Below are 27,000 nucleotides of genomic sequence, written 5' to 3'. Positions count from 1 at the left end.
ACCAGACTCAAGCAGCTCAGTACTCAAAAATGAGGAAACAGTATTAAAAAACAAACAAAAAAAGCAAAAAGAAAAAACCCAAAACCTAAGCCAAATACTAACTCCTCAAATGCTCCAATCTTTAAAGAAACTACAGAAAGAAAAAGAACCAAATAAGGAAAGTAAGTGCCAGTTAAGTATAAGGGTTGCATCTGCAGAGACTCGGGCAATTTTCGTGACTGGGACAAACTACCTTTCTGAGAACTTGCATTAATTATTTGCAACCTAACTAGCTTATATAATATAAACAAAATAGTAAAGCATTTATTTAGATTATCAAACTGTTATGCTACAAAATGTAAGCAAAATGTACAGATAAACGGGTAAGTAAAACAGGCTATTAAGTTTTTTTTTTTTTTTTTTTTTTTGGTTTTTCGAGACAGGATTTCCCTGTAGTTTTTAGAGCCTGTCCTGGAACTAGCTCTTGTAGACCAGGCTGGCCTTGCAGGCTATTAAGTTTTTAAAATTTGTTTCTTTCTGTAACGACCAATTTAACTTATGTACTCTTATTCCAGCAAGATTTATTTAGCCATAGCAGTAAGCTCTTTTTGGAGTTATTTTTTGAGAAGGTCTCAGTATGCCTGGGTTACCTGGAACTCCCTATGTAACTAGTCCTGGCCTTGAATTTGCTGTGATCCTCCTCCTCCTACCAAATTATAGGCATGTGCCACCACACTCAATCCAATAGTTGGCATTTCTTTTCTGGGATAAGGTAACTCTTGAGTACTTGAAACCCTTTGTGCAGGAGGAGCTTGCCCCCTGGAGAGTACTGAAAACAACTAAATGCAAAACCAAAACAGAGGCAGTGCAGAAAATAAATGAAAGGTAACTTAGGTGATTAAGCCAGTATTAAGCCAGATTGCTTATTTCTTCAATTTTGGTTATTTATGCCAATATTGTATTCTCAAGGTAGGTGGCATCAAATTATGGACTTGTGGGTTCCAGAAGCACCAAAATTCACATCCTAAAGTAAATGTTCCTTTGCCTATAAAAATTCATATTGGATCAAGCGTGGCAGCATACACTTTTAATTGGAGGCAGAGGTAGGATGTCTCTGAGTTTGAGACCAACCTGATCTACTTATCAAGTTTCAGGCCAACCTAGGGCTGGAGACCAGGCCTCAAAAAAACAAAAAAACAAAACAAACAAACAAACAAACAAAAAAAAAACCAAAAACAAATTCACATGGAGGGCACAGCTACAATTTCTAGAAAAGTAAAAGAAAATGTAAAGTGATTAAATTATTGGGTGGTTTAGCCTGCCCAAATCTAAATTGGGTTATATATTCAGGTAGTTTGTTTTTTCTTCAACTGTCACTATTCTGTTATAAATACAATGTCTTCTAGTCTAGAGCGTATAATCCTCTTTAAGCAACCACTGAGAAATCCTAGATGTGAACTGACTTCTACTTACCTGAGACTCTTAAGGAAGGAGAGGAAAGTACAGCAGAGCAGTCAATATAGCACATGAGACTTAACTGTGTAGTAAGCTCTCCAACTCCAAATACATTTTTAAAACTAGTCTATCTCAAGTCTATTTTTAAAGTAAAGGTTCCAATACTAAACTAACAGCATTTCCTCATATCAATGCTGTTGATCTAAAATAATCTTATTTTCATTTAAGTTTTCTCTAAGCTTTTTAAAGTTTTAAGCAAAAGCCACAAAAATATCTTAGTAATGTTACATGTTTGCCAAGTATGTCTGAATAATGCCAACGTAAGAGGTGCTTGAGCAAGATCTATATTCTCCAGAATTAAATAAAATTAAAACGAAACAATAAGAAAGAAAAGCACATGACTTTGGGGTTGAGGTTGGAATAGGAGACAGTTTCAGACCTGGTTTAATCCTGAGAAAGATGGGTCCTGAGAAGGACTAACAGTCATGCTTCTTTTCCTCTTCCCCACTGGAGATTCTAAACACTGAACAGACAATAGAGGTGGCAGTGCATCAAACAGTATTGCGTACATTGCAACAATGGCCGGCGCAGACAGGCAACACCGAGGCATTAGAGAAAGAACAGGGTAGCCAAATGCCATCCTTCTTCCACCAAGCACTGTAGCTTCTCAGTTTCCAAATAAAAATCATGAGCTCAACAACATTGAATTCTAGAATACTTATGTTTTTAATGCCACTATGATTGTGTCACTGCCTGAAACAGGGATAGCAATGGTGACATTTGGCTTTTTCTTTTTTAAATAAAAAAATGGGGAATTTGGATCTGCAATCTTTGATATCACAATCTGCCCTTCCCCCAAAAAAGAATGAATGGGGGAAAAATCTTCAGTAAGGAAGAGGTAGAAGGCATTTAGTCACCTTAAAATTTATTTTTAAAAGCATGCAGGGCCGATTACTGGACGAGATGAGCAAATTCACTAAGATTGGAGTGGCTACTCCTAAATATCAAATTCAGAACAATTTTCAAGTAAGAAATTTTAACTTCAAAAGCCAAACTCGGAAGCTGCTCACACCCCATCAAGCCTGATCCCCCGTGGGTATAAACTACTGGCACAAGCTGACTGAAGGAACCAGTGTTACATAATGGGCAATTCAAACTACAGTACAGAAAACACCAAAAAAACCAAAACAAAAAAAAAAAAAAACCAAACCAAAACAAAACAAAAAAACCAACTACAGAAACATAACACTAAAGTGTTCAAGAGAAGCATTTATATTTGAATCTTAAATAAAACACTTCACTTCTGTCCAATAATCTCTCTGAGAACAGCTCCAGATAAGCAGCGCCACAAAAATCATTTGACTAACTGTATGGAGTACACAGATTCTAAAAAAGGAACATGGAATCCAAGACATGTATGTGATTAAGACAACTATTCATAAGGGGGGAGAGGAAGAGCGTGAAGTGTTACTACCTAGGCCACTGTTTAAAGTGAAGGCAAAAACCATGTACTTACTGCTCTGTCACTAAGCAGAACAGGGACCACGTAGGGATAATGGGTGTTTAAGGGTAAGAAAACAGGAAGGAGAGGGCTGGGAAATGGCTAAAAGAAGAGTCAAACTGCCAAAACTGTAGGAGAAAAATGTAAGGCCAAATTTTTCTTCTAACCAATTACCAGGTTTTAGAATAATAACTAAGAACCTGGCTGCTTCAAAGAGAGAAGCCACATTTCTTTAAATGAAATCTGGGAATGCAAGACAAATTACATGGCTGTAAAACCCTTCAATATATGAAGTTCAGTGAAAAATCTAAAACTTGGTCAGACCAACATTAATCTCACATTAACAAGCAACACCAGTTCTAATATAATGGCTCCAAGTTGGCATTCATACAGGCAAACAAAGGTAAACATTTACAGCTGGACCTAAAACACCACATTCCCTAACTGGTTAACAAATGGAAAGTTTCCTTCCAAAAAAAAAAACAAAAAAAAAACAAAACCACAAAAAAAAAAAAAAAGAAAACAAAAACAAAAACAAAAAAAGCCCCCCTCCCTCCCCACAGTTGTCCTGAAGTTGAGAATTTCTGAGATCATCAGATTGGAACATGCTTCGTGCATTGCCAATGCTGCCTGTCTGCCCGAGCTCAACATTGAATGAATAAAGAAAGCAATTCACTCAATAAAACTAAGCATTGCAGACAAAAGTTCAATATCATTAGTTTCTAACTGCAATCATGCGTCACTACAACCTAATCACCCCGAATATGGAACCATTGTCAGAAACCCCCAATAAGCTCTCATTTTGCTATATGAATATTCAATCACTGGTCAGTATTTTCCTGTAACAGCATGGAGGGTGGAGAACTCACCCAATTGGGAACCCAAACTGTAAGCTACTTTTGAAGCAGGCTCAAAAGTTATTCTTTTAAATACCCCAATCCAAGGACTAAAGAATTCTCAGCATCAACCATGCTCAGCCAGCAAGGATTAACGCCATAGTGACAGATGGGTCAATGGTTCCCATACTGGCACAAGCACATATATTACAAACTCACACTTTATAGAGTTTATAAAATTAGAATCTGATTTATACCACTCAAGAAGGATCAAAGGTAAATGTTTTCACTATTTAAGTGAATGAAAACTAGATACAATTGTTCAAGTTAAGTACAGATGATTAAAGCCCTTGGAATTTCATGTTTTCAAATAATAAGCTAACCTTAGTGGGCTAAGTTGGAGAGACTATATTTCAAGTTACTAAGTTAATAGAGTTAGCTGATTATCCTTCTAGCACAATCTCTTAAGCAGATTACAGCAAATACAATTACTATGGCTTTTTAAAGATTCAAAAATTTATCAAAGTAATTCATATCAGTATTTTACTCTTTGTTCTTTCATGCCAAGAGTAGTTAACTAACCTTATTACAGTGACGCCCAATACCCATTAGGAAGTTATCTGGTTTAATGTCTCTGTGTATAAAATTCTTTGTGTGCACATATTCAATCCTACTGATCATCTGGAAAAGAAAAGGGATTAAAAACAGTTAAGTGACAAAAGCAGCAACTCAATTTCTCAAGTACTCCAGTCTTTCAATTAATGACAGCACTAGGAAAACAATAAAAGAACAAAGCCCTTTATTTCAAGCATGCTGGCTATCGAGGCCTAAACTTTTGTGGTGTTTGACTTATTCTGTTAGTATTTAATGATTTAAAACAGGCTGCTGAATGTGGTGATACTCACCTTTAAGCCCAGCACTCAGGGGGCAAAGGCAGGTAGATCTCTATGGGATCAAGACCAGCCTGTTCTCCATAGTGAAAAAGAGTAATTGCTATGTCGCAAGAAAGCCTTATAGTCCTCAGTAATAGTTTGCTCGTGATACCACAGAACCTCGACTAGATATTTTATCTTTTTCTTTTTGACTTTCAGTTCCTAGAAAGGACTATTCTACTTTATTTTTCTCAGTGGTAAACCTAGGGAGTTTGAAGCCAGGTTGGGCCACAAAACAAAGACAAACCTCGAACTCAGAGATCCGCCTGCCTCTGCCTCCTGAGTGCTGGGATTAAAGGCGTGCTCCACCACCGCCTGGCTTCTTTTATAATTTTTTTTTTTTTTTGGTTTTTCGAGACAGGGTTTCCCTGTAGTTTCTAGAGCCTGTCCTGGAACGAGCTCTTGTAGACCAGGCTGGCCTCGAACTCAGAGATCCGCCTGCCTCTGCCTCCCGAGTGCTGGGATTAAAGGCGTGCGCCACCACCGCCCAGCCTTTTATAATTTTTTAAGAGAATAGTAACACATGGGCTTACAACAATGTGGTCTGTGAAATGCTGACCATCATACAAATAACTTTGCAGTTATTTTTTATTTCTGTCAAAAGTTCACACACACCTGGTCAGCTAACATAAGTACAGTCTTCATAGTGAACCTTCTTGAACAGAAATTGAAGAGATCTTCAAGGCTGGGCCCCAGAAGATCCATGACTAGCACGTTATAGTCTTTTTCTTGTCCATACCACCTAATAAAAACAAGAAATGGGAGAGTCAATGCAAAAACATTATCACTTTAATACTTTTTTTTAAATATTTATTTATTTTTTATGTATACAATATTCTGTCTGTGTGTATGTCTGAAGGCCAGAAGAGGGCACCAGACCTCATTACAGATGGTTGTGAGCCACCATGTGGTTGCTGGGAATTGAACTCAGGACCTCTGGAAGAGCAGTCAGTGCTCTTAACCACTGAGCCACCTCTCCAGCCCCACTTTAATACTTTTAAGATTACAACGTACTCCTTAGGCACGGAAGCACACACCTATAATCTCAGAGTTTGGGACATTAAAGGCTGCTAATTTTTTTTTTTTTGTTTCGAGACAGGGTTTCTCTGCAGCTTTTTTAGAGCCTGTCCTGGAACTAGCTCTTGTAGACCAGGCTGGCCTCAAACTCACAGAGATCCGCCCGTCTCTGCCTCCCGAGTGCTGGGATTAAAGGCGTGTGCCACCACCGCCCGGCTAAGGCTGCTAAATTTTAAGCCATAGTTAGCTTAGGGAGATTCTGGCTCCAACAAGGAAATTTACATTTTTTAAGAAGGGAGCCTTTATACTACAAGACAAATCCAGTGGTTAAATATACTGCTTCAGAGTAACAAGACCCTTTCCCTCCTGAGTGGCCACGCCATAGCTACTCTCACCATCACAGCAATTTTGAGTCGTCTGCATCATGTCCTGACCTTGGACTAATTTTGTAATGGAAGAACTGACTCCACCAGCTGTACCACACCTCAGAAAGGCCTCTTGTCATGTCATTACCTCCCACCTCCGTCCACACCAAACTCCACTTCAATTATTTGTCCTTTGAAAAGGAATCACGTTTTCCTTAGTTTAGCATAGACACACGATTATATTTATCTGTTAGAGAAAAATTACCTTAACTATTTTGTTATACTGTACATATATAAAAATTTTCCCCAATAACTCAAAATATTTACTTAATTTCTCTTCTTGTGAGGACTAGAAATAATCACCATAAATTTTTTCACATTTTGATGTCTATAAAATTCTTCCCAAACAATACGGGGCCAACCTGGCTATATACAGCAAGTCTGTTTCCAGAACAACCAAAACTGGAGTAAATTACTTAAAAGCCTAAACCGGCTTAGTTTATTCGTTAACACCAATAGAAGCTAAAGCCAAGAGGTTACCATATTTGGAAATATGTATTGAAAATACTCAAAAGGAGAGAAAAGGCTTTTAAAAAAAATATCTGTGTTAAAGGTATAACATATCAGAAGGTTGGCCAAGCCTGTAACCTTAGTGTTCAGGAGCCTGAGGCAAAGTTTAAGGTCAGCCTAAACTACAGGGTGAGTTGAGAGCCTGTCTCAAAAGACCAAAAAAGAACATTAAATGCCAATCCCTAGAAAACTACTTGTGTCTTAATGCTATTTCTTCTCTACAATTTTGCTCTATTATGTTGTTCTACTGATAAAAAGCATTTTGTTTTTGTTTTTGCTTTTCAAGACAGGGTTTCTCTGTGGCTTTGGAGCCTGTCCTGAAATAAGCTCTTGTAGAGCAGGCTAGCCTCAAACTTGCAGAGATCCACCTACCTCTGCCTCCCAAGTGCTGGGATTAAAGAAAGGCATGCTCCACCACTGCCAAGCAATAGCATTGGTTTTAAAACATTAGTATTAACGAACATGAACTTTTTCCTAGAAAATACAGTTTACTATACGTGTTTGTCCTGTTTTGGAGATAAGGTTTCTCTTTGTAGCCCTGGCTGGCCTTGAAGATCCACTTTCTGACTGAGATTAAAGGTGTGCACTACAGCTGCCCAGCTGGAATCTTTCCTTTCCTTTAAAAAAAAGTTGCTTAACTAGTGGTCCCAATATTCAATGCTATTATCCCTTTAATGCCATCCATCAGAACTGCAGGGGATTCCAAAAGTGACATTCAAGAGAAATATAGATAAAACCTCAAATTAGCTGGCTCTAATTTCGGACCTTTACTAACAAGAGTCCATATTCAGTTACCTTAGTAAATCTAAGTAAAAGGGCATTAAACATACAGTATACACTTGTATGAAAATGAGATCCAGTAGTGGCAGGTCTGTTAAGGGGCTAATTATTCCTGTCTAGATTTGAAGTTAACTCCACAGTAAAGAATTCACATTTGGTATACTGTAAGCTTGGGTAAAAGTCTGTGGCTTGGGAAGGCACAGGCCCTAGTGGGGAAGCTTCCATGATTATATTGCTAACTGGAGACTGTGCCTACCTAACGCCTTCTAAATATTTTTGTTTATGTCCATGCACCAGCGCTGCTGTCAGCTGTGGTTAGAGGATTCTTTTGGCAGTAGATTATGTGCTTACTACAGAAACCTCTAACGGTCAAAGCGCTGAGATAACAGAACTGTTGAAAGGCAAGCCTTAACTGGGATTTCTATATCCTGCTCTGCAAGGCTCGGGGAGCATCCCAAAAGAATGGGAGAGCTGGAGGAAAAGGTTAGAAGGGCAGAGTGTTGTGGAACATTTTCTTCTGGGCCTAATGTGTCTACTGTACCCTCAAATTCTCATTAGTTGTGACTATCAGCATAAAGTCTGTACACCACTCAAGCTACTGCAGTTATTAATCTGACTTTTATAGTCGCTAACAAGACAATCAATATCTTCTTTCATGATCATCTGTTTACTATGCAACATGAATGTCAAATAAGAAACACATGTTTAAGAGAGCAAAAATTTCAAAACTCCAAACTTTAGAAATAAGGTGATCATTAAACCATAGTCAGAGAGTCTGGTGAAAGGATGAAAGATTATAATAAACTGTAAGTAACCAGTGTGGTTGGTATACAAATTAAAAGCAGCTACCTCATTTTCTTCTTCACAGGTTAATTCACTGAAAACCCATTTTATACCGGCTACTTTTCCCATTTTTGTTTCTTGGCTGGAATAATGGATTCTAACCATACTACTTAGTTTGTCAAAAATGACAATCACTGAATATTTGCCAGTTCTTTGTCATTACTTTAAATATTGCTAACAGTGTTACTATGGGACAGTGTAGACAACTGAACATCAAGAAAATTCAAGCAAGTATTCAAAACAAAGCAAAAAAATACACATCTTCATTAGGAAGTGGAAAATCTAGCAATCCTCTGCATACCGAAAAACCAAAAAAAAAAAAAAAAAAGTGATTAATAATCACCTTGTTGGTGCTGTAGGTCAAACCCTGGGACTCCCAGAAGCCAAGCAAACACCCTACCTTGGATAATACTAAGCTATTTATCCAAGCCCTCGATCAACATTTCCTAATAGGTAACTATACACATACAGAAAGTAAAATTGCTCTTTTACTAGCACTAGCAAGAAAGTAAGAGAATGACTATGGTATCTTTGTGGAACGTGACAAAAATATCCCAAAACTTAATTATGGTAATAACTGTACATATGACAAAATCCCACACAAAAACAACCCAATCAATAAATACGAAAAGGCATAAAAAGAACAGAAAAGAGAAGTCTAGCATAGCAGCACACACCTTTAATTCCAGAACTAGGAAAGTTCCTTGAGTCCAATACCCTATACTACATGATTCTTGTTTTCAGTGAATGTGAAGAACATAGAATGGAGAGATAGTCATATAAAAGCATGCACTCCACTCCAGGTTCTTCCTACATTTTTTACCAAGTACAATGTATGAGACACTTGTAATATAACTGCAAGTTTTTCAATTTCAGGTAAGAGCTGACAAGACGCCATCTTAGAAGTTCTCCTGCAAACTTTTTTCTTGTACATTTAAATTTAACACAAACATGGAGCTAATTTATACTACCTCTACTTCATCCACTGTCGACATTTTCTTATCTTAAAGAAAAAAAAAATCAATAGGTAGTAATGGCACACACCTTCAATCCTAGCACTCGGGAAGCAGAGACAGGCGGATTTCTGTGAGTTTAAGACCAGTCTGGGCCCCATCTCCAAAAACAAAAACAATAAAAGCACGCACTACACTAATACTGAAAGCAGCAAACACTCTTGGTGTTAACCTAGAAAATTAAAATGCCCAACATAGTAGTAAAAGCTTGTGCTTAAGTTAAAGAACCTTTAGTTTTAAAGACAAGGTCTCACTACATATGGCCTGGAGTTCTGAATTCTGATATTACATGTGCATGCCACCACACCTGGCTCTAGAAAACTAAATTTCAATGAGACAATGGATTCTTTCTAACTGTATTCAAAGCGAAGAGCACAGCTACATTTTACTTTGTAAATCAGCAATTAGCTTTCGCCCAGTCTTAGTCTAATACGAGTATCGGAACTGAAGACCATTAAGAAAAACTCAAGAACTTAACTGCACACACGTCAAATACTTCTAAGATGCACTGTACACATCATTTATTTCTAAAGCTGGATTAAAAGTTAACACATACAATGAAGCCAGAGTATAAGTACCTTTATAGTCACAAACCATGCTAAAAACCTATTATGTTAAGACCTAGTTCTTTCCCTCACAGCACTGTAGGAATGCACAACAGTGTTTTTTTTTTTTTTTACATGTTTTAGATACTTTCCCCCATCGAGCCCCTCCAAACGATTTGGTTGCATGAGGTTACAGTGTAGTTTCTAGCACCTCACTGACTGATACTACATCTTGTGAGCACATAAATTTAAAGAATCCATTGTTTTTGTGAGACAGGGTTTCTCTGTGTAGCTGTTTGTCCTGGAACTGGTTCTGAAGATCAGGCTAGCCTCAAACCCAGAGATCCACCTGCCACAGCCTCCCAGGTGCTGAGATTAAAGGAATGAGCCATTACAAGAGACCCATAGATACAGGTCCAGAAAACATGGGGATAAATTAGCTGAGCAGAGAGGCAGGAGCTGTTAAAACCCTACACAGTATAGTAGGGTTGTTCCTGTATTTTGACACCAGAATCACCCTAGAAGGCCAGGTGTTATTTTCATATGAAACTCCCAACTTACAGGATTGTTGTAATGATTAAAAGAGATGAGTATATAACGCCTGGATAGTGGGATAGTGTTTGACTCTTGTTCTTTTTATTATTTACTTCTCCATTATGTTCATATATGTAGTGAGTGCTAGGGACCAGAGAGGAGGGGTTGCACTCCCTGGAGCTAGAATTAGTTATCAGCCATCAAACATATGTGCTGGGAATATAATTCAGATTTTTTACAAAAGTCAGTCTTAACCACTCAGCAATTTGGGGAGGGGGGGCTTTCATATAGCTCAGGTTGTCTTTTGAACCTCCTGTCCCAAACCTTCCAAGTATTGAAATTACAAGCATGTGCTACCATGCTTGGTTCTTTTACTTCTTGCACATAAAAGGAAAAATATGTAGCCACACTGAAGTTAATCAACTATTTCCTTATTTCTTTTCTTTTAAATATTTATTATGTATAAAACAGTCCTTCCATGTGTGCCTACAGTCCAGAAGAGGGCACCAGATCTCATTATAGATGGCTGTGAGCCACTGTGGTTGCTGGGAATTGAACTCATGACCTCTGGAAGAGCAGCCAGTGCTTTTAACCTCTGAGCCATCTCTCCAGCACCATATTCCCTATTTCAACAGTGCTTATCAATGCTATAAATAAAAGGGAATTATACCTCAAAACAAATCACTGGACCATACACATCAGAGGTGGGAAGCAGTATCATTTATCATAATCCTATCAACTTATATAAAACATTTAAAGCTGGAACCCATTTGGAAGCCAGGAGTGGCCGTGGCCTTTCAAATTAGCTGCCAAGCAGAAGCCAGGTTTTGCCAGCCAGGACTACATGGAATTCTGTATCAAAAACAGGATAAAACTATTTGGTCTAACAAAATCTTTTCTCTGAAAAGCAGCTAACATTAAAAATTATGGAATTCTAGGTTCAGATACAGTTTGTTTTTTGCCTTTTCCATTTTCTTTAGAAACTACCACTCTTCAACCAATCCTTTACGTACAGTACTTTCAAAGTCCTTATTAAAACAGCCACAACAGAAATTTAGAAACAGAAATCTAAAATTTGTTGCATGCCTTTAATTCCAGTACTTGGAAGGCAGAGACAGACAGATCTCTTGAGTTTGTGGCCAGCCTGGTCCACAAAACGAGTTCCAAGGCAGCCAGGGCTACACAGAAAAACAAACAGCCACAACACATCTCATTCACTAGTCACTAAGACTAGGGAATGGCGATATATTCTGGGTCCTCAATGAGAGAAAACAAGCTAGAGATGTCAACCAGCAGCTGTCACAACTACATTAACTATGCTGTTTAGGTAACTTCTACAGGGTATCTACCAACCTGAAGGCTTTGCTATTACTTTGTTTTCAACAGTCTATCATTAAAGACTCAGAAGACAGAAGGATATGAGTTCAAGGCCAGCCTAGTATATAAAGTGATTTCCAGGCCAGACAGTTACAAGGTGAGATGCTGTCTCAAAAAGATTCAATTCAGGGTCAACTCATTTTAGTTACAACAAATTCTAGATTTCTCTTTATTTTTTTTTTTCTATCCAGACAGGTCTTGCTATGTTACCCAGGCTGGCCTCAGATAATGTTAAAGTGCTTAGATTACTGGTATGAGCCACCAAGCCTAGCTGTATTGTTCTTTGGGATGCTTGTACTTAATTAAATTTAGTCTCCCATATGTTAAGCATGTGTTTCATCAATGACCTACACCTCCAAGCCAATTTTTGTTTTTTGCTAAACGCTATGTGGATGGAGACAGGAGAACTGTGGATAGTGAATGAAGCTAAGTATGGCTTTCTCAGTATCAACTAGAAAGGTGTGGTGAGTATGAGTAGGCAGGATATGACCTTGACATCAAGGTGATAATGGCTCCTGGGAGAACTCTTTGGAGACCCAAGGTTTAACTTATATGAGTAAATGTTCCTTATTCATCCCTCAGATCTTGTTCAGCTCAAAAACACCACCTACTATCCCATAAATGCACAATACAAAGCATTTCTAGAACATTGGTAAATTTACACTCTTAAGGAAGCTAAGGCAACAGTTGTTTTCCTTTACAACATCACAACCTTATTCACAAAGACTTCAGCTGTGAAAAGGATTAACTAATACTTTGTAAATACTTTCTAAAATACCCGAAGGCACAAAGGTGTGGTTAAAAACAAAGGCAAAGCCCGGTGGCACGTGCTTTTAGTCCCAGCACTCTGGAAGCAGAGGCAGGTGGATCTCTGAATGTTCAAGGCCAGTCTGGTCTACGGAGTGAGCTTGAGGACAAGCTCCTAAGCTACAGAGAAACCCTGTCTTGAAAAACCAAAGGGAGGGGACTAAACATAAGAGGTAAGAACATTTTCCCATACCCAACTACCTTCTTACCATTGTATGTCTTTCTAAATAGTTAATCTAAAAGTTGCCAGAGACAGATGTGTAGGTTTTGTGAGGTACTGTTTCATAAAATAACACGTAAATGTAAGACTTGGACATAGGCACCAAACTCTGGGGGCAGGGGAAATGCTTTGCAACTATCATCTGGATACAGGTCTTAAAAGTCCAAACCTGAAAGGTCTAAGAATAACTAAGCAAAAGACTTTAGAAGAATCCTGTTCACACCAAAAGTTCTGCCCTAAAAAGCAGGTGGCAACAAATTCTTTTCCCAACAGAATAAATTTCAAAAATTTCTTCGGGGGGAGGAGGAGAGGAGTGTAGATCTGTGTGAATGTATGTCACATAGGAGTGCAAATGCCTGGACAACAAAGAGGGCAACAGATTCCCTGAGCTGGAGTCAGAGGCAGCTGTGGAAACCCCTGGTGGGTGGTGGAAACTGAACTGTCCAGCTCTCTAGCCCCCCCCCAACATTTCTATTCAACATTCTTCCAACCCCAACAAAACTAAAACATTAGTCTCATTTTTTCAACTGTATAGACGGGAAGTTGATGAGCCTCAAAGAGGTTAAAAAAAAAACAACAACTGTAGATCACCCTAGGTTCAAGTACTCCAGCATTCAATCTACTTGTTCCGCTGAAGAGCTCTAGTTTATAGAAATTGTTTTTCCTTTGCAGAGTTAATTCAACTCGGAGCTGCACATAGAAAAGGAATGTAAAGGCCATGGTAATTCTAGGTGAGCTTCCAGATGTCCTGGAAGCCAAAAGGATTAAGTTTCTTACACCATACAACCAGATGACATACTTCATTCTTGGTTACATCTCTTTCTAGGCAGCTGTAAGACCCTCAAACTACACAGGAAGAGGGAAACCACCCACCTGTGGAGGCCCAGTAATTTTGATTCTGTCTTTTAAGATATACCAGAATATCTTAAAGCTAATCTTATAAACAGTATTGTGTATACATAAACTCTTAAGTATGAAAGGGGGATGTGTATGACAGGTAAAAATTTGAGCTTTTAAATTACTATTAACTAATGGACAAAACATTATTCTAGTTACCTAAAACTAGCCAGCCAACTTGCCTGAATATTTTCCAAGTAAATATGCTAAAACATTCTATGCAGAAGTGACACAGAAATACTGACAAATATACAAGAATGGGAAAATGTTAGTACAAAAAAAAAGTACTTTGGAAATCTTTATCTTTAGGAATGACAGAAGAATCTGAGTTCTTGATACCAGCCAGAAATATACAGTAAGATCCATCTCAAAAAGGAAAAACTACAACACACTGTGTTTCTATGTACCTGTTCCTACCACTGCTAAACAAGTGTACACTTTCCCCACCCCTCCCTAATTACATTCTGTCTTAGGAACCACTCCCAGAAGCCACTCTATTCTTGGATGCCCTCCCCAACCAGTCCACCAAGCTTGCTTCCTGAAATCATCTCCTTTCCCAGGAAACCTTAATTTAAAAGCCAGGTTAATCTATTTAGCCCCACCCACAGAAAGCTTACAAAGGCCCCAACTCTCTCTGCATTCACCATTGTATAATGGGCACCTACTAGTCTGCTCCCCTGTTAATTTATTCATCTGCTTATTTAGTAAACTACTCATTGCCCTTAATGATGGTCTTTAGGCTACCTGACTAAAGAACACATTAGCACTGGTTTAGCATTGAAAATGCAATGATGAATTTTTGAAACTTATGAACTTCCCAGCACAGGGTTATCTTAAAAGCATGACCAATATGTGAAATGAGCCAAACACAAATAAACCTGACACAGACTGATTCTACTTGTTAAAAAAAAAAAAAACAAAAAAACAGGAAAAATAATAGTAATGGAAGCAAATCAGTGGAGGGCAAGGGCCCTATTTCCTCCCATGATAATGTATTTAGGGACAAAAACCATTCAAAAACTCAAACCTCCTCCAATTTCACTTTAATCTTTGCCATAAATCTGGAATTTTCTTTGAAAGAGCTCATTTACAAATGACCAGTGGAGTATTTCTCACACAGCATCTATATTAAAAATGTCTGTCCCTTAAATGTATTGTTATTTAGATTGAAGGTAATTCATCACTTAATTCAGGATTTAGGAAAAAGCTGGGTATGACAGTGTACTCATTTATTCTCCGCATTTGGGAAGAGGCAGGCAGATCTCTGCATTCAAGGCCCAGGCTGGTCTATTTAAACCATACTAGGCAGAGACAGGGAAGAGGAAGGGAGGAATGAAAGAGAGAAAACATTATGTAGCAGTCCACTTAATCCTCAACTATGACTCTTTCTGTAAATGTTATCTTTGACCACTGCTGGAAACAGTGAGGTTTAATTTTAAAATTAAATACTTGAAAGAGCAGTCTTTATCATTTCTATTTGCCAGTCACCCCCCTCCCCAATTTCCCTTAAATGTTACAGACAAAATAACTCAACAGGTTGAAGCTACTCAAACTGCTACTAAGTGAAGCTTTCTTTCATAAAGCTGACCAGATTTCAACAGTTGGTGCTGTTCTGAACTGCTTTTGCCATAGCCCATAAAGTTTGTAGGAACCGAAAAATTTCAGACATTACCATTCACAAAAGCAAAAACCAAAGAACACACTGGCAGGGATATTAAGAATACTAGGTCAGTATAATTTAACAAGTTATGTCGCATCTACTAGAGATCATACTCTGTTATGACATCTTCTCCCCAGACTCTCAAGGCCTTATGGAACTTAATTCTTGGCTTTTCAAGGGTTAATCCATTTAAGGCTGCTAAAGGGAAATCAAGGAAGCTTAATATGTGAATCCAAGCGGAGAAAAAAGCAGGAATATGGGGGTTGAGTCACGTCGTTCCGCCATTTTCTAAGCGGAGGAGGAAGACATGTTGGAACAAAAACACAACAAAAGAGCAGCCATTTCCCAAACCAGTTCCGATAGCAACCCCAACAGACGAAACTCGGTCACATCCGCACCTTCAAAACCACTTCAGTGGACAAACGTACGAATAACTAAAGTGTCGCCGTAAAGACAGCAAGATCCCTTCCGCGTAGGGATCAAAGATGACCTGCATAGTTAGCTGCAAATGAAAGCCACGGGAAGCGGAAAAATAACAGAAACTAAATGCAGCAGCACACAAAATTTCAACTAAGTTGGAGAACTAAAATTTATTCAACGATTACGGTTAACTGCGGAACCTGGGGAACTCAGCACCACAACCGATTCAGCCGGTTTCATTATCAGCCTCAACCCCTTTCACCATTTCGCAATTCCCTCCGTGATCAACTGCGCTCAAGGGTGCTTACCGTATGTGAGGGATGCCAACCCCACCTTGAAGAATCTTATACAGTTTGCTCTCGTACAGCAACTGGGGATGCCTGGCCTTCTGGGATTCTAGCTTCACTGCCACTTCCTGCAGAGGAAAGGGGATGATGGCATCAACATCCCTACGGATTCAAACTCACTTGGGAAACGAGAAGAGACATTAGCAATGTTTGCTTCTAGTCGCCACTACAAGGACGTGAGAGGATGGGGAAAGCTACCTTTGCAATTACGAAACAAGCCAACCAGCTTCAAAGGCTTTTTCCTGGGGACAATGGCGAACCCTCCATGTCCTCTCAATCTAAAGTGAATGAAAGGATTCGTCCAGAAAACAGGCAACCTTGAAACGTAAGGCGAGATTTTTTTAAGAAGGAAACTGTTCTAACTGGAACAAGAATCCCAAACTAAAGAAATACAAAGACTACCATGGCGATTACACGACTTCGCCCTACTTCTTATCTTAATTAACATTAAAAAGAGACATTCTGGACAAGTTGGGAAACCTCAGAGTTTATCCAGCCTTTCTATCGCGTTTTTCCTTTTTAGGGAAACAGTGGGGGAGGTTGCTAAGCCAGGAAAGCTGGCTCGCTCTAGACTCCCCAGTGCGTGCGTGCGTGCGTGCAGTGGGATGAGGCTTGGAGTACTTAGGGGGGTTGGGGTGGGGGGAAAAAAAACAACAGCCCAGCGTTATCGTCTCCCCCCCCCCAACCGGGTGATTACCTCGCCATTGGTGATGTTGATCGCCAGATAAATGTCCCCGAAGGAGCCAGATCCGATCTTCCGCACCAGTTTGTATTTCCCTCCGACGATAAATTCGGCCTTAGAGCCGCTGCTGCTCGCCATCCTGAGACGCGAAGATGGAGGCGGGGGCGAAGCCCCGACACCTCTGGGGAGAGGATGGAGGCCTCCGGGTCTGTTCCGCCCGGTACAACTGCGGAGCGCGGCGGGCAAGCGAAAAGCGAGGCTTTGTTGGCGTTACAGGGGCGCGGAGTCGGATCGCCGCCGCTCGCTGAGGGCCGGTTCGTGAAGGATGGTCGCGGCGGCTGACGCTCGGCCGGTTGCTTTGGGGCGGCCGCCGCTGTCTCGCGTCCGCGGCGACGTTGCGGGCTGGGAAAGTGGCGCGGTGAGTTAGGGCGGCGGTACCGATGCCACCACTGCCGCCGGCTCCGGCCCGGAGGGACCCCGTCACTCCGCCGATGCCGCCATCTTGTTCCTCCAGCTCCAGCCAACACAAAATGCCCCCAGTCCCTGGGAGCCGCTTCTTCACGGCGCAGAGCACTCTGGGAAAGGGAGCTCGGGCGCTCTTTCGGTAGGGTGGGCGGCGAGACGGAGGGCGGAACCGGATCCGCGAGAGTCGCAGCCCACGCTCCAAGCGTCACCCCGGCGCCGCCCAGCTGCGCCTGCGCCCCGCGATGCCTGTGGACCGCGCAGGCCCAGTACGGCCTGCCGTCTTTCCCCAGCCCGGGCTCACTTCCACTTCCGGCCGTCTGCGGGTCCACTCTTGCTACCTGTTAGTCACTTCAGGCCCCGAGGCCTGTCTCGGGCTGTGCGTCTGGGGAGAGCGTTAGGGAGTCACCTTTTTTCTTTTTCTTTTTTTTAAATTTCAAATGTGGCCAATGGAAGCTTCTGATCTGCTTGGGAGTTGAGTGTTGACCATTATTCCGCGTTTGAGGCGGTTTACAACCTTTGATCCTTCTTCAGGTTGTCCCTCTCTGGGGCCGTCCTTTTCCAGCCTAGCTTCTGCTTGGAAAGAAAAAAGCTGCGCTGGGCGAGCTGGGTTCAGGAAGTGGCTCAGGTTTTTATGTGGCCTAGTTGATTACTAATAGAGTTCGGGGCTCCGTGGAATGTTGCGAACTCCCCTTCCCTGCTTAGAAAGAACCTGGAATTGGTCTCACCCTATGAATACACTTGATCTGAAAGGAACAAATCTAGTAGCTTCATAATATTACTAACATATAGTGAGAAAAAAAAAAACAATAACAAGCCGGGCGGTAGTGGTGCACATGCCTTTAATCCCAGTACTTGGGAGGCAGAAGCAGGTGAATCTGAGTTTGAGGCCAGCCTGGTTTACAAGCTAGTTCCAGGAAAGCCATGGATACGCAAAGAAACTCTGTCTCGAACTCCTCCTCTTAAAAAAGAAAAGAAAAGAAAACTGCGCACAGTAAAAGTTGTTGTACCCATCCCCAAAAGAAACAGTCGCGTTTTAGTTCAATATTGATGTAAACGGCACAGATAACTTACAAAATAAAAGTGGGGCCTGGAGAGATGGCTCAGAGGTTAAGAGCCCTGACTCCTCTTCCAGAGGACCTGAGTCCAATTCCCAGTAACAACATGGTGGTGGTTCACAACCACCTATAATGTGATCCAAAGCCCTCTTCTGCCATGCAGGCATACATGCAAGTAGGGCGCTCACGTACATAAAACATAAATAAATCTGAAAAGGAAAAACAAAATATAAGTGGCGGTATATAAATTTAACAAGGTATTTTTTTAAGTAAAAACTGATAAGACAATCAGGACTTGACCTTATTTTCAATTACAAAATTTGACTGAAAATTGAACACGAAATTATAAAGTTTACAAAAGCACTGTCGGGTGCAACAAAGCATGATTATAGCCCTAGGTTGTAAAAAATTTTAAGTAAACCCTAAAATGAACTCATCAAAATGAAAAAAAAAGATGTATTTTTTTATTTTGTTTATGTGTGTGTTTGCATGTTTATGTGCACTACATACATGGGTGCCAGAGAGAACTGGATCGCTTGAACTGGACTCACATGTGCCTGAAAGCCACCTGATATGGGTGACAAAAACTGATCTCCGGGTCCTCTGCAAGAGTAGTAAGTGCTCTAAACCACTGAGCTGTCATTCCATACCAAGGGAAAACGGGAAAAAAAAAAAAAGCCTTAAATGCCACGTTGAAAACTGGTACAGTAGTGAGAAACAGAGTCCATCTAGGATTTAACAAGAAGTTCGGTTGGTTAAAGCTTCCATGGAAGTTGAGCAAAAAGGAGTCTTAGTGGAGGTATATAAATGCTCAGTTGGTGTAATAGGGAGAGGACAAAGTGGCCCAAGTTAGTGATTCTTTTAAGGTATGTGTGTGGATAGGTGCAAGTCTAGCAAAGCGTTGTGTGAACTTACAGAAGTTCAGTATAATGTGTTTTCCATTTCCTAATCTAATTTCACATTGTACTTTATTGAAGTTCTTCCTGCCCGGGCAGTGGTGGAGTGGTGGACACTCGGGAGGCGGGGGCAGGCGGATCTCTGTGAGTTCGAGGCCGGCCTGCTCTACAAGAGCAAGTTCCGGGACAAGCTACAAAGAAACCCTGTCTTGAAAAACCACACACACACACACACACACACACACACACACACACACACAAATTCTTCCTACATTTGTGTCATTAGCATACATTTTTATAAAATGATGCTGATGGGGGTTGGAGAGGTGGCTCGAGCTCTTGCAGCTGTTTCAGCAGACCCAGGTTTGGCTCCCAGCATCCATATAGTGGCTCACAACCATCCATAACTCCAGTTCCAGAGAATCAGATGTCCTCTGGGCTCTGGGTGCTGCATACACACAGATATCCACAGGGTGCACAGGTATACATGCAGTCAAAATACCCATACACATAAAGTCAAAGTAAATCTTTAGAAATGGTCCTGATGACACCCACCATTTTTTGATTTTGATCTTTAAAATCTTTATTTGAAAAAGTTTTTTTTTTAAGTCAACATATATATCTTTTTTCAAAAAAGGAATTGTTATAAGCCTATCCCCCGCCTTAAAAAAAAAACTCACTTCTGGACCTGCTAGTCTAAATAACTTTTAGAAATGCTTCTGAGGCTCTATGATTTTCACACAGACACGTGTAAAATAAAGCATAGATATGTAATTTAGCATGTGTTATTTGTTTCCAGAATATTGTAGCCACTATTCCAGGACTGACTAGGTACTAAGTATTGTGAAATGAACGAGTGGCCACAACTTTTGCAGCTGGGATTTCTATTGTATCTAATCATTTTCATTTATAAGACACAGAAAGGGCACATTTGGTGAGGTTTTGTTTTGGTTTGGTTTTACGAGACAAGGTTTCTCTATGTAGCCCCGGCTGTCCTGAAACTCTATAGACCTGTCTGGCCTCAAACTCAGAGACCCACCTTATTCTGCCACCCAAGTGCTGGGATTAAAGGCATGTGCCACCACTGAGAGGCTGGTTGTGTTTGTATCTAGTGTGGAAACTGTTTTTTTTTAGGTGTGACTCAATCTATTTTTTAACTCCTATATCATTCTGCAGAAACTTTCACCCTAAGTTACTGAAGACTTGACTTTATTTGGGGGGCTGTTATTTAAACTCACCAATCATTTCTTATTCTTTAAATTGACAGCAGCTTTGTGAGAGAAATGCCCTGGTTGAGCATTCTGCTATTTCCTGACTTTTGTACAAACAATGCTATAATAAATATTACTGTAGCTAAGTATTTGTTATCACGCAACATCAATTGGTGAGAACATATTTCTAGAAATACTGCTGGCCTAAAAACCCTTAGTAGCATAATCAAACAGGTTCAGCAAACTGATTGTGTTGATACCATCTGCAGTGATTCAGTTCACTCAAGAGGTATTCTAGCTGCTCACTTAAATTTATAGTCACATATTTAAATTCAAATCTTTTCATTTTATATCCGAAAGGGGATGTTAGGTCTTTTTTTCTGACTAACGTGTTGGTAGAAAAACCTAACGGATTTTAATTTTGTAACCTCTTTATTTCTTCACCTGGTTTACGAGTGTGCTAGTGTAAATAAATGTCCCCTTTAACACACATGAGAGGGATAAGAAGGCATTTGCTCTCCATTTGAGAAGCAACTGGGTTCTACAATGATTTTGGTTCACTTGAATAGACAGGAAAATGAGTTTGCTGGGAAGGAATGCAGATCAAAGAACCTCAGTAAAGGCCGAGGACGGTGGCTGCTGTGATGCACACCTTTTATCCCCGAGGCAGGCAGATCACTGAGTTCAAGGCCAGCCTGCTCTATCTAGAGTGTTCCAGTTCCAGGATAGCTAGGGATATACAGAGAAACCAACTCTGACTCTTTTGTGTGCGTGTGCGTGTGTGTCACAGACCTAGCTGTCCTGGAACTAGCTCTGTAGATCTGGCTGACCTCGAACTCAGAGATCTGCCTGCCTCTGCCTCCCAAGTGCCAGTATTAAAGGCGTGTTCCACCTCGGCCCAGCTCAACTCTGACTATTAAAAACAAAACCAACCAAACAAAAGAACCTCAGAAAAGACTTATAATGATGGCATTTACTTGTGATGGACACATTCAGGAGTTGAGGCAAAGATGCTGCAAGTTTAAGATGTGGGAAACATAACAAGGCCCTATCTAAGTATATATATTTAATTGTAAAAAAGAATACACTCATGTAATCTCTCATATTTTGCGTGAGTTCATTTTACTGCAAAAATAAATGTATAGGGGCTGGAGAGATGGCTCAGAGGTTAAGAGCACTGCCTGCTCTACCAAAGGTCCTGAGTTCAATTCCCAGCAACCACATGGTGGCTCACAACCATCTGTAATGGGGTCTGGTGCCCTCTTCTCGCCTGCAGGCATACACACAGACAGAATATTGTATATATAATAAGTAAATAAATATTAAAAAAAATAAATGTATAGCTAGTTCAGTAAATATATAGAGAGATAGTAGTATGAGGAGCAGAGTTCAAACTCATAGTTCAAAACTTCTGTAAAAGCCAGGCAGGGATAACAGGCATCTGTAATCCCAGTGCTTTGGAGGCAGGGAGACAGGATCTCTGAGGCAAGATGGCAAATTGAACTACTCAAATTGGCAAGCTTTGGTTGCAAGTGACCCTGCCTCAGGAAATAAAAGTAGAAAGGCAGGCGGTGGTGGTGCATGACTTTAATCCCTGCATTTGGGAGGCAGATCTCTATGAGTTCGAGGCCAGCCTGATCTACAGAGCTAGCTAGTTACAGGACAGCTAGGGCTAGAGAAACCCTGTCTCAAAAAACAAAGACAAAAAAATTCAGGTGTCTAGATCCTCATCCATGATCTTCAACCCTAAACCGTTGGGAAACCGGATCCTCCTTAAGGAGCTTCAGCAGCAAGTAGAAATTAGAAGGGATAAAGAAATATGCTTCTTTCAGGATATTTAAGACGGCAATTATAACTTAGTTTTCTGTATAGTTTTCTCTGGATGTAGAAGAGGGACCTCTAAAAATCCATTTTTTTTGCCTATAATATTGCTTAATATAGAGGGAAGGGAGAAAATGACTTATATTGCTCAACACAATGAAATAATAAAATTCAACAATGAAGGTCCAGTCAAGTCTCTCCCTTCCTTCTCAGGATTATTCTGGAACAATGCCAGAGGCTTTGTCTTTGTCTGAAATGAATGTCCCGCAGTATAATACACAAAAGCTGGAAATACACGCTGACAAGAAGGTGAGCCGCTCTCCATCCCCACTGACTAAAGCCAGGACTTGAGCCTCAGGTAGTAAGACAATGTGCTGTCATTAGCTAACTTTCTCTACCCTATTCCCATAACTTTGCTTACACCAACCTGGCAACATTTAGATTATCAAATTATATTTTAATAGTTTTACTCAATATATAAGGGCCATTAATCCCTGAAAATGTACTGCCCGGCACTTTGGGATGTTTGCTAGCTATTTCTTATCGGCAAGACTATTCTATATTCTAGAGTTTCTGCAATTTTTAGGTGCCTTTCTTTTCTCAGTCCCTGTTTTCTTCCGCTGCATTGTTCACCAGTAAGGGCATGAAGCTGTGCTCCTGTGACTCACAGTTAACTCTAGCAATCCACTCCTCTTAGTGAGACCACATTTGGAGACTTGTGTTACCATTCCTGGGAAGAGCTGGTCCTAAAGCCACATCCTGTTAACTCTCAACTCTCCCTGCTAGTCAGGAGACATTGATGTTTATCACAGGAAATTGAATAATGGCTCTATTTGGTGCCAGCAAAGATCAACAGGGCTACCATTAGACTTTGTGCAGTGATCAGAGCCAACATGGTAATGTGTGTGTGTGTGTGGTGGTTTGGGTTGTAGGACCCTGATCCACCAAGATAAAATATCCAATTATGTTGAACTAGTTCTTTACACTTAAGAGTGGTTTGTAGTTTACTAACTCCTTACTTCCTGTTGTGCTTTGACCTTGCTCATAATTCCTAAAAGTGATTCTTACCTATGCTGTCTCTGTGGTCAAATGACTTTCTACTTACCTGGTAAGATTGTTTAGCCCATAGGGAACTCACGTTTTAGTATTTATTAAAGGTTACTCAGAACTCCAAGTTCTATTATCATTCTTTCTTATTTTATTATTGGGTCTCCCTCCCCCCATTGTGTCATGGACCACATCCCTCTGCATTTGCTGAACTAGGAGATGTGAGAGCACTATGTCTCAGCCATAAACCTCACAGAAATACATGCTGTTGTGGCTATTATTAGACAATTCAGCAAACCAAAGGTGACATTCTCTAACCTCCTAGTGGGAGGAGATAGGCTGCCAGCTCAAAAAGGAATGTGCAATTATCGTTTGATGTCTGAAGGGAGAAAAGGCCACATTTCCACAACTCATTTTTCATGTAGACAATTCCTGTTGCCAGGGTTCTTGTAGGTGCTTAAGTGTGTCACAGGAAAGAGAAAATAAGACTTTTCCAGGCTCTTCTAAAGGCCTCTCAGCCTTTCTTCTACTCAATGTGATAATACTGGGTGTTCACACAGCATATGCCTGGACTGTTTTTTTTTTTGTCCATGCTAAGGCAAAGTAAACCATTACTTGCAATACTTACTGCATTCATTTTTTGTAATATTTACAGAACTTCATACTATATATTTTTTTTCTTTTTTTTTTTTTGGCAAGGTCTCACTAGGTAGTGGCTGACTTGGAATTTACTATGTAGGTCAGGCTGGCCTCATACTCACAGAGATGCTCTTGCCTTTGCCTCTGGAGTGCTAGGATTAAAGGCATTTGCCACTGCATCCAATCTATGTATAATATTATTTTTATACATATTATCTTATGCCATAAATATTGCATATTATTTTAAACAGCATATTTTTATGGTGCTATTGTTATTCTCATACACATTATCCTATGCCCTAAAATTGCATAGGAAAATATGCAATTTTTTCAGTGTATCAAATGTTCTGATAAGACTGCTGAGGCTCATCTTCTATTTAAACTCAATTATTTTTTTCACATCAAAGAATATGCTTTTCATTACTCAAGCACCTCCATTTCAGAACATACAAAGGCCTGAAGAACATACAAAGGAAGGAAACTGCAAATTATGCAATAATTGAGAGAAACTACAAAAATAGACATCTAAAGAGAGTCTCGAAATAAATACAAAAGGGAATCAAGAACCCACGCACCGTCTTGGTTTTCAACATTATACAATACTGCCATCTTGTGGCTATTTCATATAGCCAGCCTTCTAGGACATGCACAATTAAATTGCCTAGCTTTATCTGAAGTCAAATATTAAATGCACAGATACGGCCATTTACAGTCACAGTGAAGAAAATAACCACTGAGGATCTATCTACACAGTGTTGAACTCACTTTGGATAAAAAAAAACCCAATGTTTATAAAACAGGGAGGATGAAAAATACATGAGAGCACAATTAAACACTATACAGGGCAGCGCCTACTCCAAAAAACCCTCTCTTCCTCTTAAGGCAATGCTATTCCACTGTACCATAATCACTGTGAAGTGCATTCTGTCTCTCAGGACACCATGATCGATGAGAATGGCTATCAAGTTTGTTTGTGTTGTGTGACTTAAATGGATGGACAGAGAGCAGAGGACCAAGTCAAAGTCACAGCTGAGCCAGTTTTCTAGGATCCCAGACCAGCCAGTACTCTTCCCACTCCACTACAGCTACTCGTGAGTAACAAAAGCATATTGGTGACTAAGAGAAGCTAATACATACTCGGACTTCTCGGCGTCCACTCAGAAGGGTAGGCTGTGGGCGTGTGCATGTGGCGTCAAGCATTGGGTTTACTGAGTACCACTCCGGGCCAGCCATGATACCAAGTGATAAAGCTCTAATCTCCCTGCATTTAGGAGGTTTCCAGTCTAGACTTAGACTCTACTACCAACTAAATGGAGGCTTTCATTATTTCATGAGGACATCTTATCCCAGGATAAGGCCTGAATAAGACATGTCATTTTGTCTGCGGGCTTTGGAATAAATAAATAAATAAATAAATAAATAAATAAATAAATATTAAACCCAAGGAATTCCACAAAAATACTATGAGGCAGCTACATGATCACTCCACTCTGCAGCATTCTGAAGTTTATATTTTTCTTATACATTATTTCATTTTTTTTTTGGTCAATCAGGAAAGACAGATTTAGCAGGGTATAGTGCTGCACACATTAATACCAGCATTCGGGAAGCAGGCTGGTGGATCTCTGAGTTTGATGCCAGCCTGGTCTATATAGTGAGTTCTGGACAAGTCAAGGCTACATAGCGAGACCCTATATCAAAAAAATATGTTTTATACTGGATTCACACAAAGAAACTGATGGGGAATCTTTGCCAACCAATTATCTTTAAGAGGTGCAACTAAGTTAGGGTGTGGCTTTCTGGGCCCAGGTGCCCGCTCTCTGTGTGGTTCCCTCACAGCACAGCTGAGCTTGGACTTCTCGTTCCTGTTTCGTGAGTTTTCCTCTTACAATAAATAAAAATATAGTTGCTTTATCTTTTAGCTAGCCTGGTTATTTCCCGAATTGAGCTAACTGAGTTTCTACAAGAAACTGAGTCCCAGAAATACTAGTGAATATGTCCATAATCACAGAGATTATTAAAGGGGCCAATTGATAACATTTTTAGATCTGCTGCCCTGTCACACGGCAAGGGCCACTTTACTCACTACTAGGTTCCAACAGGACTATTATTTGCTGAGAATGGCATAGCATTCTACTTCTTTTATGAGTATATGTATACATATACATATCTTCCAATTATGTATAACCACGTGCCTGCATCTAATGTATTTTCTAATTACAGTGACATCTTTTTATAACTCTAAGTTGGTGTGTGTGTGTGTGTGTGTGTGTGTGTGTGTGTGTTTTGGCTGCATGTATGTCTGTGTGAGGGTGTCTGGGCCCCTAGAGCTGGAGCTATAGACAGCTGTGAGCCACCATGTGGGTACTGAGAATTGAACCTGGGTTCTCTGGAAGAGCAATCAGTGCTCTTCAGCCCCAAATAACACTAGTTTTTTAAAGATTTTTTTAATTCATCATGCAAACAGTGTTCCATTTGTATGTATGCCTGCAGGCTGGAAGAAGGTGCCAAATGTCATTACAGATGGTTGTGAGACACCATGTGGGTGCTGGGAATTGAACTCATGACCTCGGAAAGAGCAGCCAGTGCTCTTAACCGCTGAGCCATTTCTCCAGCCCTTAAGATTTGTTTTTATTTGGGGTGGGGAGACAGAGAGAGAGAGAGAGAGAGAGAGAGAGAGAGAGAGAGAGAGAGAGAGAGAGAGAGAGAGAGAGTTTGTCTGTCTGTTGATCTGTCTGTTTTTGTGTTTAAGTGAATATATGTCACATGTGTACAGGGGCCCAAGGGGTCAGAGGAAATCACCAGAGCTGCAGTTAAAGGGAGCTGTCAATCACCTGACCAGAAGCAGAGAACCAAATAGTGTCCTCTGGAAGAACAGAAAATGCTCTTAACCCCTGCCTGGTTTGACCACTGTTTTATTGCAACAATAGGACAGCAAACTAGAACAAGCTGTTTCAGGTTTACCAGCCCCTTCTTCAAAGAGCTGTGTCTCTTTTTAGAAGCCAAGAGCTAGCTGCTGGGTGTGCTCATTGTTCCTGGTTTGTCTCTATTTCTATGAGTTTAAACAACATCTTTTCTTTTTTTCC

The 27,000-nt window shown here is 40.3% G+C and overlaps 1 protein-coding gene across 6 annotated transcripts in view; it reads right to left on the bottom strand.

Moving 5' to 3' along the window:
- The window catches only part of Csnk1a1 (casein kinase 1 alpha 1), a 34,482-nt gene extending 17,111 nt beyond the window's left edge, over positions 1-17,371 (bottom strand). For 2 of the 6 annotated variants that reach the window (XR_005285383.1, XM_038329831.1), the window contains exons 1-5: positions 16,796-17,371; positions 16,060-16,166; positions 5,319-5,445; positions 4,354-4,452; positions 1,874-1,957 (exon numbers count right to left, since the gene is read on the bottom strand). Coding sequence is in view for 4 of the 6 variants with exons in the window: in XM_038329831.1 (XP_038185759.1) it covers positions 1,874-1,957; positions 4,354-4,452; positions 5,319-5,445; positions 16,060-16,166; positions 16,796-16,918 (540 nt within the window). In the remaining 2 variants the exon portion in view is untranslated. The remainder of the gene's footprint in view (positions 1-1,873; positions 1,958-4,353; positions 4,453-5,318; positions 5,446-16,059; positions 16,167-16,795) is intronic. The other 4 variants (XM_038329832.1, XM_038329834.1, XR_005285384.1 and 1 more) reach the window with 2 other exon arrangements.
- Between the last annotated feature and the right edge of the window lie 9,629 nt (positions 17,372-27,000).

Source organism: Arvicola amphibius, chromosome 5 (assembly GCF_903992535.2).
Source record: "Arvicola amphibius chromosome 5, mArvAmp1.2, whole genome shotgun sequence".
Lineage (NCBI taxonomy): Eukaryota > Metazoa > Chordata > Mammalia > Rodentia > Cricetidae > Arvicola > Arvicola amphibius.
Note: the sequence above shows the minus strand (reverse complement) of the source record. Positions and strands in the feature narration are given on the sequence as shown.